The 23,650-nt window shown below is 38.7% G+C and overlaps 1 protein-coding gene and 2 long non-coding RNA genes across 4 annotated transcripts; 2 read left to right on the plus strand and 1 right to left on the minus strand.

The window, feature by feature from the left end:
- Window positions 1-280: 280 nt before the first annotated feature.
- Window positions 281-4,098, minus strand: LOC112199112 (putative receptor-like protein kinase At3g47110). The gene is made up of 3 exons (XM_024340171.1): window positions 3,834-4,098; window positions 887-1,807; window positions 281-816 (listed from the first exon to the last, which is right to left on the minus strand). The coding sequence occupies exons 1-3, from the start codon at window positions 4,096-4,098 to the stop codon at window positions 281-283; spliced, it is 1,722 nt and encodes a 573-aa protein (XP_024195939.1).
- Window positions 4,099-7,415: 3,317 nt separating this feature from the next.
- Window positions 7,416-13,752, plus strand: LOC112198075. Of its 2 annotated transcripts, none has more exons than XR_005809417.1 (3): window positions 7,416-8,305; window positions 9,055-9,441; window positions 13,244-13,752. It is a non-coding gene; the product is annotated as an uncharacterized LOC112198075 (long non-coding RNA). The 2 variants fall into 2 exon arrangements; XR_002935852.2 differs by lacking the exon at window positions 13,244-13,752 and adding an exon at window positions 9,550-9,953.
- A 6,388-nt stretch (window positions 13,753-20,140) lies between these two features.
- LOC121052792 lies at window positions 20,141-23,144 on the plus strand. Its single transcript, XR_005810131.1, has 2 exons — window positions 20,141-20,200; window positions 22,223-23,144. It is a non-coding gene; the product is annotated as an uncharacterized LOC121052792 (long non-coding RNA).
- Window positions 23,145-23,650: the final 506 nt, after the last annotated feature.

The following is a 23,650-nucleotide window of genomic DNA, read 5'->3' on the forward strand; positions in this document are numbered from 1 at the left end:
GAGGGAAATTAGAATTTGAGCCAAAAAGCCCGCTAATATCTTATGACATTCACGACGCTCATCAAAGCAAGCCGTAAAAGATAATTTTATAAACATGATACTTACGGCGCAGATCAAAAACACATCGTAAAAGATCACAAAATGAAGTCTTTTACAGCTCACAAAAAAGCATGCCGTAAATATACTTACACATTTACGGCATACATGAAAAACACGCCGTAAAAGACAAAAGAGAAGTCTTTTACGGCGCACAAAAAAACACGCCGTAAATGACGATCTTTTACGGCGCACACGATATGCACGCCGTAATTTGCGCGTCGTAAAAGACAAGTTTTCTAGTAGGCGATGGTAGTGAACCAGTCAAAGAATTGTTAGACACGGTCAAAGAAATCGAAAGGGATTTAATCGCCACTACCTCTCTAGGTATTGTGCCATTTAGATTGTTACTAGAAAGGTTGAGTATCAATAGATTTTGGCAGTTCCCAAGACTTGGAGGTATGCATCCCTGAAACCTATTAGCATCCATGAAGAGCCTTGTCACTGAAGTCAAATTACCTAGGGAGGATGGGATTGGCCCTGAAAATCTATTCAGATTCAAGTCCAGACCTTCTAACTTGTGAAGCTTCCCGATTGCATCAGGGAAACTATTAGATATGTGGTAACCTTCCATTCCCAGAAGTGTCAAGTTTACTAGATTTCCAATGCCAGTAGGGAGGCTTCCATGTATCAAATTTTCCCCCAGAGTAAGAATTTTTAGCTGGGTAGAAAGGTTAGCTATGGATGCTGGCTGGTAATTCTCCTCCAAAGTGATTGCGGCTAAGACCCAACACCTCAAGACTAGTACAATTAGTCAGGAAATTAAGAAAATTCAGGCCACCAGCTTTACCACTTATTCCCAGTCTGTTCATGTCAAAGTTCACTCTAATTAACCATTTCAACCTTCCAAGATTTTCAGCAGGGAGTTTACCAGTGAGACCATTTTGAGCAAAATCAAGAATCCGAAGTCTAGAAGCATTTGACAATGATGCTGGAACAGTTCCTGTGAATTTCTTGACACCGCCGGCAAATACCTCCAGATTAGGAAGAGTAATGCCAATGTTTTGTGGGGGCTCCCCATGCAGTTGATTCTGAGTAACAGTGAAATAATATATGGAGGAAATGTTATATATCGAAGAAGGAATCATACCAGAAGGATTATTTGAGGTAAGTATGAATCTCTGCAAAGCAGTTGGACGCCCCAGCTCATTGGGTATGCTTCCATGCAAGTTGTTTTCACCAAGAGAAAGTGCAAACAAAGAAGAAAAGTTCCCAATCCAACGTGGGATGGTCCCAGTGAGATTGTTCCGACCAATCAATAACACAGTTAATTTCAACAATAAACTGAGTTGGTCGGGAATTGGCCTAATGAGTTTATTGGAAAAAACATCAATCATTGTCAGCTGCGTACAGCGAGATATATTAGTCAGAATTGTCCCACCGAAGGAGATTTGAGACATGTTGAGATATTGCAGGCGCAAGAGACTACCCATTTCCTGAGGAACTGCACTATAAAAGTTGTTGTTTATCAAGTTGATTCCAGTGAGATAAGTGAGATTCCCTATAGAAGGTGGTACGGAGCCAGCCAACTTTTGAGCTTGCAAGTTCAAAGTCACGACTCTTCTAGTGCCTATCCAACTGCAAAAATGCATGGATTCATTCCATGAGCTCATGATATGGAGAGGATCTTCAGTGATTCTTTTCTTGAAGTCTAGCAGTGCCAGACGATCAGATTCATTTCCAAAATTTGGTAGTGTTGTAGATTCTAGACCTGTGCTAGTGCATAAAACAATGAACACAGGAAGGAATTTGTGCAAAAACCACCTACAATTTGATAGTGAATGCCCCTCTTCGCTCAAAAATCGTCTCGACCACGTGTCACTTGGCCAAGGTCTTCTTAGCTTACACGCATCCTTCTGGCTTGGTGATGTGTGCGCGGGCGTGCCAACTCGCGGCCAAGAGGCCAAGCGAGGTTTTGAACTAGGTTACAGAGTTTTCACTGATCTGACTTCTAATCAGTCGACTGTGGGCCGAGGAAGGATCGATCTCGGCCGCGGGGTTCTCTCTGCCTTGGATGCAAGGACTTTACACGATTCGGCTTTGCTATCCGGAGTATTCGTTCTGTGCAACTCGGTGAGTAAATGTGAAAGTGCGAGTGATAATTGATAAATCTATAGGATGCAGATACTCACAAGTCACAGTAACCACAAAATCAAAGTATAAAGTGTTACCCTGATGCCTTGATTCAATACGAGTCCGGATGAAGAAACTCATGAACCCTAAAAACTTGTTTATATAATTTTCTTAATACGATTTGTGAAAAAGTAAATGCAAGAGAGTAGTTGCAAAGAAATCAATCGCAAGAAAAATAAAATAATGAGCAAGGAATTAAAGAATGACAAAATAAATATGCAAGAATGTAAAGTGCAGGAAAGACAAGAAAAATATCAGTAAGTAAAATAATTCACGACATATATTGTAAATTGATAGAGTGTAGAAATGCGATATAGAATTTGAGAATATTGAATTTGTATTGAGCTGTTGTGTTTTCGGTCGTGGACCTTTAACAACAATGTCTACAGCCCTTTTTATAGTACAGAATAAAGATAATAAAACAAATACAATCTCAGCTTTAATTGTTCAGACTGAATTGATTACAAATTGAATTCTAAGAATAAAATTCCTTTGATTCGCATAACTGACGATCAACTATCATGACTTTCAATGCTTATTTTTGTAACGGCCACACTTAGTGCTGTAACGTCTCTGAACGTAGAATTTGGCATTTAATAGCTTTTATCTGCTCATAATGTCCTGCCATCAACGTCCCTGACCAATTGAAATGGGGATTGGATAGGACTTTCTCAGCCACAAGTAAACCATACCTCGACTCAGGTGAGCCGGACCTCAACGGAAGCGAAGTAAGCTAGACCTCGGCTGAAGTGAGCCGGGCCTCGGCTAAATACTTATTATATCACGGCCCATCATGACCCATTCCTGCCTCTTGTGGGCCCTAGCTTAATTATCTGCTACGTGGGCCATGCCAAATTTTGGTTCAAACAGAGCCCCCCTAGTCCCTTGAGCTTCGGCTTTAATGTCGAGTGGTTAAGGGACTGTAGGATTACCGTTGTACTTTGGTTTGGCAAGGACCTACTTTTTCTAACTCATCTTCTCCAACTTATACCATGCCACGTCTGGTAAGCAACTCAACTGGGCTATCACCTGATCTTGGCCTTACTTGGCCATAAGTTTGACTTCATTTATTGTTCCTCGGCCTAACTTGACCATGTATTTTTTCTTCTTTGAACCTCGGCTTCAAAAACAAAAGCAAGATATGGAGCTCGGCTTCTTGAAGTCTAGCCGAGGTAAAAACTTTCTGGAACTTCAGCTTCATGAAAGCTAGCTGAACTCTCCTTTCCTTTTATAACTCCAACTTCAAATCAAGCCGTGGCTATCCTTTTTAAAGTAACTAGGCCTCAAGGTACCAGCATAGTAAACTTTGGTATAGCTCAGCGTCATGAACTCTAATTTTAGCCGCGTCTCTCTCTGTTTTTTTTTATATATATTTTTTAACAAGAAACAAAGACAAATTGTAAATATTAAATAAAGCAAACAAGAGAAATAAGAAATAAGAAATAAATAAATAAATAAATAAAATAAAATTTATGATGGCCAACCACAAATATAAGGAGGTGGCCAACAATGTTTTACCCCAAGTTTTGAATATTTTGTATTCTCAACATGAATTTCAAATTTTTCAAGGCCGATCATTATTGACCAGAGGGGATGATTGAGACCTGTTTTCTTTTCGGCTTGGATGGGAGCCGAACTGTCATTGTCTCCATGCTTACTTGTTTGATCAGTTACGGAGATTAATTTCACTTTAACAGGCTTCTCCAAGTCAGCTTTCTTTCCAACAATCATATCAACATGTTTGATTCCTTTATTTAGGTAGTCCTCACCATTGACCACATTATGGTCAATCACCTGACATTTCTCAACCTCAATATCAAGACTTATAAGTCGTGGACTGTTGAAATCGGCTTTGTTTCCGACAACCATACCGATATGCATAGTCTCATCGAATTTACGCTCAAACATGTGATGATCATTCTCCTTAATGATTTCTAAGCTCAGGCCTATCGTATTATCCTCCGCCTTCTCTTGAGAAGAAAAAATAACAAGTGGCCTAATCTCCACTTCCACATCATTGACGACTTCTTGATGATAATGGTTGGGGTTGAGGAGGTTTGATTCCACAGGCTTTCTTTGATGTCATTGCATATCCTTGAACATCCTTAGGTGTGAGTCCACTTGTTCTCTAAAAGTTGAGAAATGTGTAGCCATTAATTCTTGAAATTTTTTTATGGAGTCTGTCCAAGGGTTCACTTTTTCTTTGAGCATTGATTGTGACCAACTTGTTGATCATATAGAGGTTGTGTCGTGTCTTGTTGACTTTCCCATGCATTTTGACAAGTTGAACCACCATTGTTGTTGAACGGCCCTGTTTAGCCGTAGAGATCTTTGTGGTTATGATTATAATTAGAATAATAATTATTGCATGGTCCACTAGCCGTTTGGTCATAATTGTTATACGACTCATCGGCTGTTCGCCCATATTCATATTGGCTGATAGAACAATTCCGGTAACCATGTTGGCGATCATAGCCGTATTGGTGATCAAAGCCATATTGAGATAGAATTATGAGATTTTGTTGATCCCACTCAGCATGGCTATTTAAATCAACAAAACTATTATACATGGAATAGCTATATTTGCCATCATAACCATACAATTGACTATGGCCACATTGGTCATTGTTAGCATAAGAGCTGTATAAATTTGGCTCATAGTAATTCATTCACCAAGTGTAGTTGTCCCACTGGGCGTGCCAAAAGATGTCCACTCAAAAATCGTCTCGGCCACGTGTCACGTGTCACTCGGCCGAGGTCTTCTTAGCTTACACGCGTCTTTCTGGCTTGGTGATGTGTGCGCGGGCGTGCCAACTCGCGGCCAAGAGGCCAAGCGAGGTTTTGATCTAGGTTACAGAGTTTGCGCTGATCTGACTTCTAATCAGTCGATTGTGGGCCGAAGAAGGATTGATCTCGGCCGCGGGATACAAGGACTTTACACGATTCGGCTTTGCTAGCCAGAGTGTTCGTGCTGTGCAACTCGGTGAGTGAATGTGAAAGTGCGAGTAATAATTGATAAATCTATAGGATGCAGATACTCACAAGTCACAGTAAAAAAAAAAAATCAAAGTATAAGGTGTTACCCTGATGCCTTGATTCAATACGAGTCCGGACGAAGAAACGCATGAACCCTAAAAACTTGTTTATATGATTTTCTTAATACGATTTGTGAAAAAGTAAATGCAGGAGAGTAGTTGCAAAGAAATCAATCACATGAAAAATAAAATAATGAGCAAGGAATTAAAGAATGACAAAATAAATATGCAAGAATGTAAAGTGCAGGAAAGACAAGAAAAATACCAATACGTAAAATAATTCACGAGAGATATTGTAAATTGATAGAGTGTAGAAATGCGATACAGAATTTGAGAATATTGAATTTGTATTGAGCTGTCGTGTTTTTGGTCGTGGACCTTTAACAACGATGTCTACAACCCCTTTTATAGTACAGAATAAAGATAATAAAACAAATATTTCTCAGCTTTAATTGTTGAGACTGGATTGATTACAAATTGAATTCTAAGAATAAAATTCCTTTGATTCGCATAACTGACGATCAACCATCATGACTTTTCAATGCTTATTGTTGTAACGGCCACACTTAGTGCTATAACGTCTCTGAACGTAGAATTTGGCATTTAGTAGCTTTTATCTGCTCATAATGTCCTGCCATCAGCGTCCCTGACCAATTGAAATGGGAATTGGATAGGACTTTCTCAGCCACAAGTAAACCATACCTCGACTCAGGTGAGCCGGACCTCGGCTAAATACTTATTATATCACGGCCCATCATGACCCATTCCCGCCTCCTATGAGCCCTAGCTTAATTATCTGCTACGTGGGCCCTGCCAAATTTAGGTTCAAACAGCCCCATGCCATCATATTCTAATTGTAGATTTCACACAAGGAGCAATTGAAAATTTCAGGTTTCGTATGAATTGGAAGTATACAAAAGAAGTAATCTTATGCCAAAATGTAAATTGCAGGACCACTGTTATAATGACGTAGTAACTACTTGTACTTACATAGGCATTCACAAGCATAATTAGCTATAATGAGCCAAGCTCATGCTACCACTAGCGGTACCAACACCCGCCAAAGGAGTGACCTACAGAAACACAGCAAAACAGGCAATCGCCTGAGCCCCAACTCGCCTCCAGATCGCTGCTGATGCGCCTCCACGTGCCACGCCAAGTTGGCGTCAGTAGCTTCAGAAGCTGGGGACTCAAGCACATTAGTCCCACATCGAAAACATAGAGAATATCAGTTCCCTCCTCACCTATAAAAGGTTCTCTTCTCTCTCCTCATTGATTACGCATTTAATACTTACCTATTGTTACTTTGTCAATATAAATACATTGACTAACTTAGGCATCGGAGAAGAGAAGACCGGCCAGCGCGGTCTCCCTTTGACGCCCTCTGTATTTTACTTGACAGGTAGCAGGAACTCTGAGTATCATTGGCAGCGGTCCGCTCGGTCGGACCAGCGTTAGTAGAGGTTTAGCTACCGCTGAACTTCTAACGTTAACACTACTTGGAGATGACAACAAGGTCTATAGAGGGATGGTACTGAATGAACGATGTAGAATCTGCTTTTATTTCAGTGTGGAAATTATAAAGATTTGGTTGGGAAGGAATTACTACTTGAATTATCTTCAATCTACTGGCCTACCACTCAGGTCCAAAATTTAAATTTTCATTATGGAGATCAGAGTTCTAGGTGGGAATTGGGAAGCCTAAGAAAGATAAGTGTCCCACAACATGAATGACCTAAAGAGTTTTAGCAAGTTATGATGGTGAAATGTTCTGAAACCACTTGGGTGTGGAGTGGATATGAGACTTTTAAGCGTAACTAAATATGAGTATGTTGCACTAGGCAGTAATTTACATCCTCCATCATTTTGTATAAGTTTCCATGCATAAGGATGATAGATAATTTGCATTCATTGTTTTGCATGTCGAATTGAGACTGATATATATTGTCGCAGATCTGACTTAGACTGCTGTGGCCGATGACTAGTCCACTATTATGAATGAGCTCTCGCATTCTCACACTTGGTCTGTTGGTCTGTTCTGCCCTGTTTCCTTCTCCATCTAATATATCTTTGTCGGTACGGTGTATCAGTATGCGTAATGTTCCTTGATACTCACGTATTCTGTTTTTTTATGCCTGACCATAAGCATACTGTCACACTGACGCGAGAGAGAGAGGGAGGGAGGGAGAGGGAGGGAGAGAGAGAGAGGGAGAAGAGTCATCGCCCTTTGAAATCTGCTCTCTTCATTTTTGTGGGATTAAATTTGTGTTTACTTTGCTTGATTACCGGCAAAAAAAAGAGACTCCAGACGAGAGAAAAAAGAGAGAGAAGGGATTCATCGCCACAAAAACCTCAAAACTCATTACCCGCAGCATCGCCTGGGCGAGTTTCTCAGTTCTCGCGCAACCCGTTGGGTTCCGTTCACGGGCCATCAGGTCGAGAGAAACTCAGTATGCGCGACCTTTTTCTAGACCCGACGACCGGCGAACGCAACCCAATCTGAACTTCTCCGTCCGGCGAAGACACCGCGGCGCACCGGTGTCGTTTGGTTTGTCCTCTCGCCGCGGTTCCTTTTCTAGCATCGGTTGGTCCATTCGCTGGGTGTAGAGAGAGAATGGAAGACGACAAGTTTTGTGTTTCGCGACGATTTTGCAGAGTTTTCCGGCGACTCCGGTCACCATCAACGATGCGTGAGGTATGAAACTTCTTCTACTCTTCAAGCTGTACACGTTGATATACATGGTTTTTGATTTCGATCAAGTTTGGAAGAGTTGCCATTTTAGGTGATTTCGGCCTCCGTCGAAATCCACTGTGCGCGGTGGCAGTTTGGCTTTTCTGGGTTCATTTCTCACCTTAACGCCTGTCTATGAACAACTGTTGATGCTAGATTATTTTTGAATTGAAGATATTGTGAAATTGGAAGTGAATTCGATCCAGAAGTGGGTCACCTGAGTTCGTGAGAACTTAAGGACAGTACGGCTGCTGTTTGAGGTTGAAATTGAATTAGAACTCTATTGTGGAATTGAAAGCTTGTAATCAAGGTGAATTCTGAATTTCAAATTTGTAGTATCTGGTAATAATAATATTGCTTTAGAGGTTACTGTTACTGCTGAGGATTGATTGCTGGGAATTTAAGAAAGAAGTTGGTCAGATTACGTCTTTACAAAGTTGTCCTATTGACAATGCAGATTAAGTCGTGGTGATATTGAACTCCGTTGCATAATTACTAGTTAGTTGGTGTTGGGATTCTTTGGTTAATTGTGTGATGCATGTGCCGTTGAATGGAATTACAGGGTTGAGTTTGATTAATGACAATTGGTCATTTGAAAGTACGATGAATGTTGGGAAAAATTGTGCCAGGGCTTGTTGATTAACTGATTAAGAAACTATTTGGCCAACTAGTTGATATATGGGGTTTACGCATTTTCTATAGTTGTTGGTTTGGTTTGTTATTTCGTATTGAGAATGAATACCAAGTACATTGAATTCATATATATATATATATATATATATATATATATATATATTGGCGAGAACATTGAATTCATATTTGGTGACCAAGGTAGAATCCTTTACACCGTGAGTTTAATTGTTATAATCTGAAGTTCATCTGTAGTGATTAAAAAGAGGAAATTGCTGGGTGTCCATAGTAATTTGGGACATGCCATTGAAATATTGTAATTTTGAAGTTAAAGATAATTTTACTCTGGTACCTTGGTCAAGAAAAAGTGATATGATCTTATTAGTATTGTCGATTTGAAATATTGGAATGACAATGAATTGTTGTCAGATTTAGGGACTCCAGTTACCCAGAACGTAAAAGTGGTGGTGTTGGCCTAGAAAAGTGATTGGAGTTAAAAACTGTGATATTCCAGGTAAGGGATTCTGGACTTGCCTCAATTAGTGTTTTTTATGCATGTATTCTTACAGAAATTATTGATGCATGAGAAATCTGTTTTTGATTTTTTATGAGTTATTGTTTGATGAAATGAGATTGAGAGAGCATAGCAACTTCCTTGGGCTTTGATCCTGTAAACCTCCGGAGGGGATTTATGGAGGAAATAGTGTCTGAAATCTGTTGAGGTGTGGCAGTACTTCTAAATGATATGGCATAAGTGGACTCTCGCTACAATATTATTTTGGTAAGGTTGTAGTTGGCATAGAGACCGGTCATCAGGTATGTTTTTCTTTGATGGCCCTACTTGTTTTTTTTTTTTTTTTTTTTTTTTTTTTTACACAAATGAACAACGGGTGTGATTATGAACATTTTTATTTTTTTGCATAGTTTTTGACTACTCGCCATGGCAAGTGTATAAAATTGTTTTGACATCTACTTGGGGTAGAGTCTTATTGATCAATAAGGACGAAAGCTCACCCCCCTACAACAGTCTGTGGATATAGGTATTGTGTACGAAGATGGGATAGCTCAATGATGCTAAGTGTACCATGTACTTCCAAATTCTGTCATCGATGGAGTTAGATCCACATGATAGGGTTTATTAATTCATTTACTCCCGCAAAATTCATTTATCGAATTTGTGATTGTTCGTAAAATACCTCTCTTGTAAATTCTTCGGATTGTGGCCTTGAACTAGACTAACATTCGATCATGGTTTTGAAAGGAATTGTATTGGGTTTTAAAAGACTTCTATTGGTTTTATTGTTTTCAACTCATTTTTAATAAACACTTCTGCATTTAAATTTCGTAATTTGCGTTTATAAATAAATTTTAAATTTTCTCTTTTGCCTTGTGGGTTCATAGGACTTGAATTAAAAATCACGGCTTAGATTTTAAGGATACGCGGCACTGTAATGTACTCGATTTCATAAGGTGCAAATCGGGGCGTTACAAAAAACTATAACCAATCAAATACAACACATGGACGTTTTTTTTTTTGGGCGGGGGAGGGGAGCCGAGGTTGTCTCATACCATAACAAGGCTCCGCCACTGTCTACATTGTCTAAGGTTTAGGTGACCTAACTAATTGCCTCAGTTGAATCTATATTAGTCATAAAAGAGCATTATTCTCTCCGGCAAGTTATGGAGGAAAATTGTGTAAAGAAATCAAATAGGCTGTTAAGGGCCAAATTTAAAAAATGAGGCGTGCTCTGACTAAGAAACTAGAATGTGCCTCTTATTCTTGGTCTTTACATCAGAAGAAAATTTTGTACGCACCATCATGATCATGGTCCATGTGATAAGCTTCTCTTGCTTTCTTTAAAGCTTGATACGCATAAGCTACTGCTTTATGTGCTTTGCCTACTTTCGCCCAATGATCAAAATGATTAAAATTTTGGTTGTTCCTCCTTGATTGAGGCGCGGCATCAGCATGGTGACCTTGCATTCTATGGCCAGTGGCGGCGCAGTTATTGGCGACGTTGTCTCTTTATCCGCAGCAGCCTCCATGGCTGCAATGGTTGTCACATTAGGTGTTCCGGCGATTATCTTCCTGTTCTGAGCTATCATATAGACCAGATCATCCAGATTGATTTCCCTTAGGTTTAGGGTTATGCTCACGACAGCCTTGCTTAGGGGCGTTATTATAATTCGACTTCGAAATAGTCTTAGTTCCAAGGGGTTGAGAATTATAATTCTTCACAAGAATTTTGTTGTGTTTTTCAGCAACAGACATTGTTGAGATCAGCTGATGAAATCTTGTGATCCGTCCACCTCGTATAGCAAGTCAATACTGTTAGGTCCTATATCTCAATTTACGTATTTACTAGGCATTTGGACGGTAAACGACAATTACTTTCACCTTTTACTTTGTTTTGATCCTTTTAGTGGCCCTAAAAATTGAGTTTTTGTTCGGGTCAGTTTTCGAGAAAATTTTCTTCATGAAAGTCGAAGAGGACGTTAAACCAAGTCCGTGCATATGTGGTACGTTTAAATCAGAGTTCATATACAAAAGTTATGGACGAAATTGCAAAGTTACTATGGTAGGTTTCCATTTTCGGAAATCACCGCAGTACATCTCTCTCTCTCTCTCTCTACCCGGTTTCGTTATTTTTTGTTTTTCCGGCATATCTTCCAATTCTGGCCACCTGATGGCTTGCCACCGGTCATTCTAGGATCGCCTTCTCGTCCCGGACAAGCCCATAGTGGTGGTTCATGGCGATTTGGTTGGAAAACCGAAGATCTAATCAAAACACGTTTACTGTAGCAGTTCGACATTGCAGGCGATTTCTCCCGATTCTGGCCACCATCTTTGACAATTCCGGTCATTCTGGAAAGCCCATTCTTCATGGACAAATCCCTCCAAGTTCCCTAACTCAATTTGAGGCGTGGAGGAAGAATTGAAGGTTTGAATTTTTCTCTTCACTGTTGCCAATCGGATGTTTACTGTTTGCCTTGATTTCCGGCAATTTTATGTGTTTTTTGGCTTGGTGGTAGTTGAGAAAAGTGTTGGGCTTGTTGAGTGGATGTTGTAGCTGAAGACCCAGTTTGAAGGTGGCTGGGGGAGTGTGGGGCCCACGCGCTGCCATTGTATTTCCTTTTTTAGCTAGTTAAACTATATAATTGTTATGGAACTTGTAAATGTGTTTTTGGTGGAAATTGGAGAAGTTTGTTATCGACTGTGAATTTCCGAAGTTTGGAGTTTCGGATGTCGATTTATGGGAATCAGACATTCGGATTTCCCTTGTTTCTGTTATGGAATGCTTTAATCGACGGATTGATATTAGTGGTGAAGTTTAGGTTGAATCCGAGAAGAAATGGAGAAGTTGGTTTTGCGAGGGGTTTTCGGGTTTGAATCGTATTTAAGTGTCAAATTGTCGTTTACGGAATATAATTTTGTACAGGACCAGGTATCGACCCATCGCTCGACGAGGATCGTTACGCTTGGCTGCTATGTTAGTCGTATACTGTGAGTAGACATTTGATTTTAAATGATGCATGCGAGTATTTTCTGAAGGGAAAATTTTAGGAACAGTGCACGAAGTTTGGCCCTCTATTAATTTTCGTACACGAAGTTACAAATTATGAACTTTGGTACATGAACTTATAAACCCGACCAACCTTTTATACACGACGTCAATAACCCCGTCAGTGGGTATGTCATTATCCATATAATGAAGGGTAGAATAGGGTTTTCACCGCAAACCCATCTCTCTTCTCCTTCGCAGTTCGCACAACCCTTCTCTATAATCCTTCCTCTCTCTTCTTCTTCCTTCACCCTCCTCCTCTCTCAGCCCTCCAATCATCCCTCTCTCCCCACCACCGTCCCTAATGACGTCATCAATGTCAAAGCATCGATGATGATTTGAATCGCAGTGACACAGACTCTCACATAGAAGCTGAAATTGCGGTGGATTGCGGTTGGAATCGTCGCCGTGGATGGGGAAATTTACCTCGCTGCCGGCGACTTCTCCGGCCTTCTGGGCTTCGTTTCTTGTTCGATTGCAAGTTTAGGCGAGGTATTGTGAAGCCTTCTAGGCTGTAGCACGAGGAATCCTCGGTTCATCCCCTTTCCATTCTCGGCAGGGTGTTGAGCTCAGTATCAGTCGATTTTCGAAGGTATAATCTTGAACCAGAATCAATTTTTGCTCCTGTGTTAGTGATCAGGTGTGATGGAACCGAGCTTGGTTTGATAGAGTGAAATTGAGAACTGTTTTGAATGGGTTATGTTGTGAAATTGAGAACTGTTTTGAATGGGTTATGTTGTCTTGTTTTAAATTGTATTCAGATTTGTGAAGTGAGATTGTGGACTGAGATTGGTTGCATCTGTTGCGGGTATTGGAACTTTGTAGTCAATTGGTTGTGTGTGTGCAATGAACTGTGAACTTTGTACTCCGTTCACACTCATTTAGATTTGTTTCTTCTGTTTGTATCAGATCTGATTTGAAATCGATTTCGTGACTGTAGTTCTGGATCTCTCTCTCTCTCTCTCTCTCTCTCTCTCTCTCTCTCTCTCTCTCTCTCTCTCTCTCTCTCTCTCTCATTTGTGTTACCTCTTGCTTTTTGTGTTTGCAATGTGCAGGATATGGTTCGGCGCAGCCGAATTCGCCTACAGTAAGGACTTAGTTTCTGGTTTGTTTTGGTTAGGTGGAGATTTTGTACAAGAATTTCCCAGAAAACGTTTTATCAGAGTTTTGAGAGAGATGAATCTATGGAAATTGATACTGTGGAAATGGGAGGTGCTGATTTTGGTTTCGATTTGTGGGAGGCTGGTTTCGGGTTGGATTAGGATTATGGTGTTCTTTGTGGAGAGGAACTCATCCTAAGGAAGGGACTGTTATATTTTGTTTATGGGATCAGGAAGGCTGTTTAGAACTATATTTGGCTTGGCCTTATTTGATGGGTTGGCATTTCGGGTTGATCAAGAAGGGTGAGAAGGAAACAAATGGTAGAATCCAAACGAAGAAGAAGAACAATTTGTACTGAGGTATGAAGTAGAAGAAAAAAAAATTTGATATTGCAGAGAGGGGGGAGAGAGGTTTGGAGAAGATGAACAGTAAAAGGACATATTTACCCTCAAAAATTGCCACGTTTCACACCTTCTAATGGCGTCATTAACGTCGTGTACAAGTCTTTGGTCGGGAACAAATGTTCGTGTACCAAAGTTCATAATTTGTAACTTCGTGTACGAAAATTAATAGCCAAACTTCGTGCACTGTTCTTAAAATTTTCCCTTTTCTGAATTACGGATTTATTTCATTATCATTTATTTATCGAGCATATTATTTGGCTTTGGATTTATGACTTATGTTGAATTTTGAGGAGTTTTTTTGAGGCAATTCCTGAATTTTATTTATTTATTATTTCTCGCCTATTGGTTTATGAATTCTAAAATATTTTGGCGTGCGGGGTCAAATCATTGGTATATATATTTTTCTCGTGAGATTTTGGGGAACCCTTACTGATTTTCGATTTTCGTAGATTTTAACCCACCATACCTAGGTCGTTTTATTTATTGCTAGCTAGCCTATTAGTACTCCTCCTGCTTACTATGTGTTTGCAGTTGAGTTACGCTGAACCTGGGAGGTTCTAGAGCCCGGGAGGCTTCGACCTTAGTCTGGGAGGCTCCCTTACTTGTATGGTGATAACTCCTTTCCCATACTCTATTGTTACTTGACTAGTGGGGCTAGTCTGATGTCTCTTAACTAGCAGGGTTGGTATATTTTCACGAGTTTTTGAGCTTAAAGAAATGTTTTTTTTTATAAATTTTGCATGCATCGGGTTTTAAAAGGAATAAATGTGGGAAAGTATAAAATTCCTTTTCTTTTCGATTACTTTTTTTTTGTCCACTCATGCTAATGTTTTTATCTACTTTCCCCTCGGCCTTTCGATTTCAAATGCCCAGTCTGCAGAGTAGCTGGTTCGGCATAGTAGGATTTGGGACATAGCATCTGTTGTTGTTGTATTTCATATTGTAGGCTACTTATTGAACCTACTTGTATCTTGAATTCTTTTCTCTTTTAGATTTCTCTGATAACCTGTGGGACAATTGTTATAGAATTTTTTTGGGTTTTTGGAATATGTTGTATTGTTGAATTTCAGTTGTTTATTGTGGAGTTGTCTAGGCGACTATCCCTAGATCGTATCTCACCAATAGTAGTGGTTTCTATTGGGCTCGACTTACAACTTGGAATCAATTGAGATATTAACTATATTTATAATTCTAAAATATATATATATATATATATAATTTACATATCTATTTATACTTGTACATAACCCTCATGTGTAAATTGTTTTGTTTTGTACTTTTTATACTTGAACAAACTTCTTAAGTTTTTCCTTCATTGTATATTTGTGGATTTTGTGAAAGTTGTGTGCATATTACTTCTAACTTTACTTGTCTAAAAAAACATTAAAAAAAAAAGTGTATATATAAAAAGGTTGTGAATAGTGACATTTTTGTATAAACCATTAATTTGTATTTCTTTTATTATAGAGTTACTAACTTCTTTAATTGTTAATGTTGTTCAGGTTTCCATGAATGTCCGAGTCTTCTAAAATCCCTAACATACGAGAGATTGAAGAAAGACTTGCTCGTTTGAAGAATCCTCCCAACTTGAATATAGAAGACCTTCTCCATTGCAATTCAAGCCATATACATTCAACGAGCAAGGGAAGAGAATCTTAGATCATTCGGAGGAATCCACATCACCTACACCAACTCCATCTCCACCATTACTTACCCCATCACCTTTCGTTTCACCTAACCTACCATCACCTCATATCACCCCACCCCTTTCACTTTCACCACCACTTTCACCACCTCCTGAAGAAGAAGAAGAAATGGGTGGAAATGCAAATCAATCCATTAGGGAACTTTCCTCGTCAGTGGTTCCAGGAGGACTCCCTTCAAGCATAGTGTACCCTGCCCCTGCTGAAGGACGGACTGCAGATTTTGAGCTAAAGAGTGGACTACTCCATAGGCTCCCTATGTTCCATGGCCTTAATATCGAAGACGCCAACAAGCATATCCGAGAATTCCAGTCTGTGTGTGCAAACATGCAACCACAAGGAGCAGATGAAAACATCCTTAAGATGAAGGCTTTTCCTTTCTCCCTAGCTGACCGAGCCAAAGATTGGCTATATGAGCTTCCACCTGGGCGCATCACATCATGGGAGACTATGATGAAGGCCTTCCTAGAGAAATACTTCCCAACTTCCAAGGTCATTGCACTCAGGAAAAAGATAAGTGGAATAAAACAAGCTCAAGATGAATCTTATGCTGCTTATTATGAGAGGTTTCAGTCCTTGATTGCTCAGTGTCCTCAACATCAAAAGAAGGACGAAAACCTACTAACATGCTTCTACGAGGGTCTCCTACCTTTGGAACATGATATGTTAGATGCTGCAGTTGGAGGAGCCTTTGTGGACAAGTCACCTACTGCAGGGAAAGCCATGATTGAGAATCGAGCCAAGAATGCTCAACAGTATGAGGGTGTAGGACTCACAACTCGAAGGGTCAATGAGATTGGCACTAATTCTGCCCTTGAGGAAAAGCTGAACAAACTCACCCTTCTCATGGATCAAGTTGTGAACACCAAGGGACCAAGGCAAGCTTGTGGGGTGTGCTCTATGCAAGGGCACGTGACTGACCAATGCCCCCAACTCACAGAAAATGGAGGGTGGGAGTCTATGAACGCCATATGAGGATACTAAGGAAATCAAGGGGGACCCCAACGTCCAAGGTATGACCCATATTCGAATACATATAATCCTGGATGGAGGGACCACCCCAACTTCAAGTGGACCAATAATGACAACGTTCAGAACCCTCTTGGTGGCAGTTTCCAACGTCCTCAAGGCTTCTATCAGAGGCCTCAGAGGCCTCAGGTTCCTCAAAACTTTGCTTCTAATTCAAATAATTTTTCCAATCCTAATTATGATAAGATTATTGAGGCACTCAAGAATTCCACTCAAGCCTTGGTTCAAGGACAAAAGAACCATACCAAGGACATTGCAGACCTCAAGAAGCAAATGGGACAAGTGGTGGACTTCATGACCAAGTTTCATGAAAATGGTAAACTTCCAAGCAACACAATTCCAAACCCAAAGGGAGGCTTTGAAGGTCCAACCAATTGAGGACAAGAGGAAACCACGTCTAGGCTGAGAAGACGTTAAAACCAAGCGCTATTTGGGAGGCAACCTAATCAAATCAGATTTACTTTCTTTATCCTTATCTTTTATTTTTCGTTTTTGCTTATTTGTTTTAGTTTTTATTTTCGTAAATTTCATCCCTATATGCTTAAGTGTTTCATTGCATGTTTATTCTTGATTACATTGAGGACAATGCAATATTTAAGTGTGGGGGAAGGGATTTATACATTTGTCTTGAGTCATTTATATTGAAAAAAAAAAAAAATGTCAAAAATAAAATATAAAAAAATAAAAAAATTTCGTTGCTTTTATTTTTGTTTTTGTTTTTGAGTCATAGGATGTCTTTCAACTGTCTAGGATGATTCTATATCTCCGAAATCATAGCTAAAAGAGGATCACAATATTGAGATGATTTCTAAATAGTATTCTTTGGTTAATTGAGATATATGAAAAATATATACATGTGTAGTGGATATGGATTTCGTGACTTTGGTACAGAATATGAGCTTGTTAGGATGAGTTTTGATTCATAAAAGCCCATGTGAGATATTTGAGCCCATGTCCCTTTTTCTTGGAGTGATAAAATATATATATATATATATATATATTCTTATGTTCTTGGCGATGTTTTGATGATCTCATTATTCTTTCATTTGATTGATTGCTTGCCATAGATTAAGTTTGATGGACTAGAGAATGCTATAATTCGCTCTTGTGCTTGTTGAGACGTTTTATCAATACATGGCCCTGATTCTGGAAGTGATAGAGGCACCCTAGGAATTACCACCATTGCCAAATAAGCTTGTGTCCCCATTTGTGCCCGTCGTGGGACTCCCCTAGATAATACTCCTTTGAGCCTACATTAAGCCTTTTCTTTCATCACCCTTAAAATCCTTAACCCTGAACCTTAGTATAGCTACACTCCTACCCTTTGTTCTAAAAACTTAGTGGAGCTATCTTTGGGGACTTTACTTAAGGATTTGGCATTGAGAATGAAGATTGAGAAGAGGTGAAAGTTCAAGTGTGGGGGTAGACTTGTCCATGAAAAGAAAAATATGTGAAAGCCGTGAAAAATAAAAATAAAAAATAAAAGAAGTGAAAAAAAAAAATTTGTACGGCTAGAAAGAAAAAAAAAATGAGAAAAGAAAAATGTTTATGGATTTTAGTCCCCCATACTTGGTGAGTTTGGAGTTTGATTTGAATTGAATGCCCATTACAGAAAAATTTGGCCTTTGTCCAATCCACTAGAGTTCAAAGGAAGTTTAGAGTGAAGTTAGGGCCCAACATGAAGACATTTGGCCCTTTTATAAAGCCTCTATGGGACTATGACATATTTGCATACTTGGTGGATTTCTAGAAGTCTTTACATTTACATGAGCTCTGCTAGGTTTTTAGGACACTTTGTTAAATTACTTATCCTTTGTTTCTTAAAACCTTGAGCCTTGGCCCCATTACAACCTTTGAGAAGACCTTCTTGATCCTTAAGATGGGACAACCCTTGATGTGGAGATGAGTTACAAGAGTTGAACCTATGGCTTGGGTCCATCTGTGCAAGTAGTTGGTATCTTTCATGAGATCTTTAAAAGAAAAATTTATACATGTGCTTTCGTTTCATGTAATATGTGATATACTTGCTATCTTTCACATATACTTGAGTGTATAAGCTTTTAAGCATTGCCTTGAATTCTGAGAGAAGAAAGAGGGATGTGCCTTGTGAGGATATGAATCATACTTGTCTGAAACATGCTTAACAGAACCCACCACCATTGTTACAACCAAGTCCTACTTGTGTATGTGTGACTTATGTGTTTCAATTAACTCTCGAATGCTTAAACATTGATTCTTGGTTGAGTGCTACTCTTGGTGTTGTGAAAGTAAGAGATTGCTGAGACAAAAAGTTGAAGGGCATTAGAGTCTTTGTTTTTGTAGAGTCTTTAATTTTAGCTGAGTCTTAGTTGAGTCTTTGTGTGATTTTGCTAAGGGACTAGCAAAAGCTAAGTGTGGGGGGAATTTGATAGGAGCATTTTAATGCGACGTTTTAACTACTATTTCCCTACATTTCCTGTGTTATTTCCTTAAAGAATCCCTGTTTATGAAAGTTTCCATTCTTTGATTGGGAAAGTTCCTTATTGTAGAAAGTTTTCATTTTTGTAGTTTCTATTTCTCATTTTTAGCAAGTTTCCATTTTTAGTTTAGGAAAGTTTCTATTTTTCACTTTTAGTAAGTTTCTATTTTTAGTGATAGTTTCTATTTTCAGGACCTCGGAGCTAAAAAGTGGAAATGAACTCATGAATGGAAAGAGGAGCTTGCGAACGTTAAGGGGAGCAAAGATGAGACAAAAAGAGCCACACAATTGAGCAGAAATGAAGAAATAAGCTTTCCTGTTCCAACCAGGAAACCCTGCGAAAAGGAGGAAAGCTTACCAAGCAAGTTTCCAACGCAACCATGAAAAAGAAATGGAAAAATGAAGTGTCATGACATTGGAGAATGAAAAGGCTTGAAGTTGACGCAACAAGGCCCAAGAACTCTATGGATTGACTTGGATTTTCGGCAAAATGGATCAAAGCCCATGGAATTAGGGTTGGTGACGCAAGGAGTAAACCCTAGGGAAGAATTGCCGTGAAATCCTATGTGGTGGAGAGAAATTTGGCATAAAAAAAAATAAAGAGGAGAATAAAAGATTACACAAGAGATTTTCTAGGGAGATTTTTTTGGAAGGAAAATATTCTTGGAGGAGTATTTTGTGTAATTGCCGTGATATGCTAAGAGATAAGGGAGGAAGCAATGTGAAAATCAGAAAATATAAAGGGAATGACGCCAAGAGATATTCAAGGGAGGTTTTTAAGGAAAGAGAATATGTGGACACCAAGAAAAGCTCTCAAAGGCATCTAGATTCATCCCTAAAATCCCTAAAGGAAGTTTGGCCGAAATAAAAGAGAAAAATCAGAAAAATCCCAAGGAATTTCGGCAACTAAATAATAGGGAGGTATTTTAGAGAGTTTTGATTGGTTGGACCACATCACATGGCTTACTTGGCGTCATACCATTGGAGGAAGCTATGTGGAATTTTCTGATTATTTCGTGGAAATTAAAAGAAGAATCAAGAAGCTTTGCAAACCCTAGCCGTGCTCCTATATATACTCATCATTCTTGCCGTCCTCCACACTTTTACACACCTTAGAAAAATTCAGAAAATACACATTGTTGCCGTGAGCCTTTTCCATCTTCTCTCCATCCTCTAAAGCAAGCCACGGAATTCAAGCAAGGCCGAAGGGAGAAGAAGGAGCCGTGACATATTCCTCCACTATCCACCATTGAAGACTTGCTTTCAAGCTTCAAGGATCCCAACGAAAATCATCCATTCTCATCTTCCATCCACGGTGTAATTCGACCTCTACTTTGTAACCTTTGTTTGAATTTCATTGGTTTTGTTTTAGTTGACATTGATGTGTGAACAAGGTTTTTAATTCTGAAATTTATAAGATTGAATGAGAATTTAGACTCCTATATTGTAATTCTTAGTTGCTTTTGTGAGAATTGTTTGATTAAATTTGCTTAATTGATATCTTTTGTATTTTAATCTTATGTGGTTCGAAACACTTAGGGTTTTTATATGAATGATGCTAGATTTAAGAACATGAATCAACTTTTTGTTTTGTGTAACTTGAATCGAAAGGTAGTAAAGGTTTTGGGCAAAAACCGAATTTAATTGAAGAGGATTGCAATTAGGTGGACTTTTTCATACTAAGTTGCACACTTGAGTTGATAGCCTTTCTATGTGTTTCATGCATTAAACATGTTATGATTGTCTAGCTTTCTAGAGCTTGAATGCATGTTTGATAGGATTAGTCTTTGTGCTTTCACTTAGATTAATTAGCATTGAAAAGTAAAATATGGGAAATTATTCGCTTTGAATATTTCACATAATCAGCTCCCTTCTCATGACTTAGATGAACAATATTAGGGTTGAATCGAATTTGATTATAATTTTGGTTTTGATCTTTGTTTCTCTCATTTCATCCTTGTATTTGTGTTTGTATAGTTTTCTTTGTTTTCTTTACTTAGTTTATTTCCGAAAACCAAAACCTAAATCCCCCTTTAATTTCGTAATTATGTATATACTTTATTTTATTTTTGTAAATAATATACTTTGTGTCTTTATTAATTGTTTAATTGTCCTACATTGACAGTTGTACCATTAATCCCCGGATTAGATCGATCCCTACTTGCTTATGCTAATAATGATATTTTTAGAGTTAAATTATGCGCTTGCTAAGGACGTATCACGACATGATAGAAAGGATGGAGGCATTAGGACTATATACCACCATGGCCAAAGAAGCATATGCCCAAAAATATTTACCACTATATTGCCACTTTGAGCCTATTTATATAATTTAGCCTTTTTGTTCATTACCACCACAAATTCCTACTTAGCCTATACACTTTTATCTTACCCTTCCATGGTAGTTGGTGAAGCGATTCGAGAGAATGACTTTATGTTTGAGTGCTTCAAAAGAAAAAAAAAGTCAAAAGTGTGAGGTTACAAAAGAATAAGTGCAGGGGTGAGTGATTTTGTATAGAAAAGAAAGTTTTGAAAGAATTCCAAAAAAAAAAAGAATAGAAAAAGAAAAAGGTGATTGAAAAAAAAAAAAAAAATCTAGTATTATTTTTGTTTATAGTATAGTGTAGTGTGGGTTGTACATCGGGATTAGAATGAGTGAGTTAGCATTTGAAAGCAAAAGTCATATATCTCTACAAGAGAGAGTCGCTTCACCGATTTCCATGGATTTTGTCTTTCCCTATCCTTCATTTCTATTAGCCACTTGTCTTTAGCCCCATTACAACCAAATAAAAGACCTCTTAATCTTGAAAGTTGTGGGCTACCTAGCGGAGATGAGATCGAAGAGCAAGCATATGGTGGCGCATGTTGTGAAATTGTCTTTGAGTGAAACACATATAGCCCCTAAACACTTGAGCGGTAATATTTAGTGAACCTATGTGAGCTTAGTGGGTTATGTCGGGTCTTCTATATGTCTATTTGATTGTGGTGGATTGATTTGACACATGGGTCAACACATGCATATACTTGAGCATTTCTCACATGTTCATCTTAATTGCCTTACAAATTCAAAAATCCTATTTTGTGCTTTGTCAACTTCATGGTCATATACATACTTAGTTCTCTGAGGGTTATGGTTGGAAAGGCTAATACTACACTATCTTTATGTTTGTGAGTTATTAGATTTTCGGATTAAATTTCATTTAGTTTGCTTGAGGACAAGCAAAGTTCAAGTGTGGGGTGTGATTATACTCATTTATATGCGTGTAATTCTATATAAAACACCAGAATAATCCTCAAGTCAATTATTATGTAATTAATCCATTTTTATTTATTTTGTAGTAAATAAGCGGAGTTGTGGATTTCAGAAGAAGTTGTACCAAAATGGAACTAATTGGAGTTATCGACAAAGGACGAAAAGTCATGAGTGGTCAAACATGGTCAACTCGAGCGAGGAGGTGGAAACCGATCACCCTAAGATAATTTTGCGGAGGTGCCTCAAGACCGAAGCAAAAGAAAGAAAGAAAGAAAAATAGAATAATAATATGAGGGATTAATTAAGCAATGTTTACTTAATTAAACAAATGTTTAATTATTTAGACATTTGTTATGCATGGTGGCATGTGGTCACGTGGATGATAGGCACTAGCTTAATTAACCATTTTGGTTGATTAAGCAATTCAAGCATCAGGTGTGCTTCCTCCTTTCCCTTCTATCCGGTTTCTTTCTCTCTAAAGCCAACCACACGGTGACACTTGGAAAGCAATATCTCCCTCTAGCCCATCGTCAGCCGCTCATCCACTATTCAACCCACTCTCCCCTCTCTGCATATATATAGACCACGACCTACTCCCTATCTTTAGCTCTCAACCTCCACGGCCGCACACCCCAGGGCCCAGACCCCATTTTTCCTTCCTCTCTTCAACAGCACCGCAACTCACCCACTCTCCCATTTTCCCTCACTCTTCCACATTAAAGTATTGGGCTCTTCTCAAATTTCATCAAGAAAGATCATCAAGACCTTAATTTCATCTTGGGTAGTTAGGAGGATTCAAGCTAGCTTAGTTTTCTTTGCTTTCTAGCATTGTTGAAATTAAGTAAAGTTTATCCTCTCTCTTCTCATCTATTTTAATTGTACATGGTTTTGATGTTAAATCTTGTTTTAATTATGAGTGAGTAGTTTAATTTTGGGAGTTAGGGTTGTGAAGCCCTAACTCATCTTGTATAAATATTGATGCTTTAATTTTAATAAATGCAATTTTCATTGTGTATGCTTTAAATTCGAATGTATTGGTCCTTAGAAGCATGTTTCTAGGCTTTGTCCCCCTTTGAAATTATGTTGTGGGCAATTGTGATGAATAGATTGATAAATTGACAATTTATTGGTCTGGTGGCATCTAGGATTTAAGTGTGGTAACCATTAGCTAGCTTAATTGTAGCTAAGCTTGCTTGGGTCTCTATTATCTTGCACTCTAGGCCTCTAGTTTTAGATATTGCGGCCTTAACTGGCGTAATGCCTAAGTTAGAGAGTTGATTGTGGCCCTAACCGGCATAATCGATACACCGAAAGGATAATTGGTTTAGTAACCTTGACCGGTACTAAATACGGGACTTAACACATATAGGAAATGCATGCATTTGTGAAATTGACATCGATATTTGCAAGAGAGTTAGTGTGAATCACCAGACACTCCCATGTTTCCATTAATTTGAAAATCTAAATTTAATTTCTTGCTTGATAATTAGTTGTTTTTTTTTATTTTAATTTGC

Source organism: Rosa chinensis, chromosome 4, assembly GCF_002994745.2.
Source record: "Rosa chinensis cultivar Old Blush chromosome 4, RchiOBHm-V2, whole genome shotgun sequence".
Taxonomy (NCBI): domain Eukaryota; kingdom Viridiplantae; phylum Streptophyta; class Magnoliopsida; order Rosales; family Rosaceae; genus Rosa; species Rosa chinensis.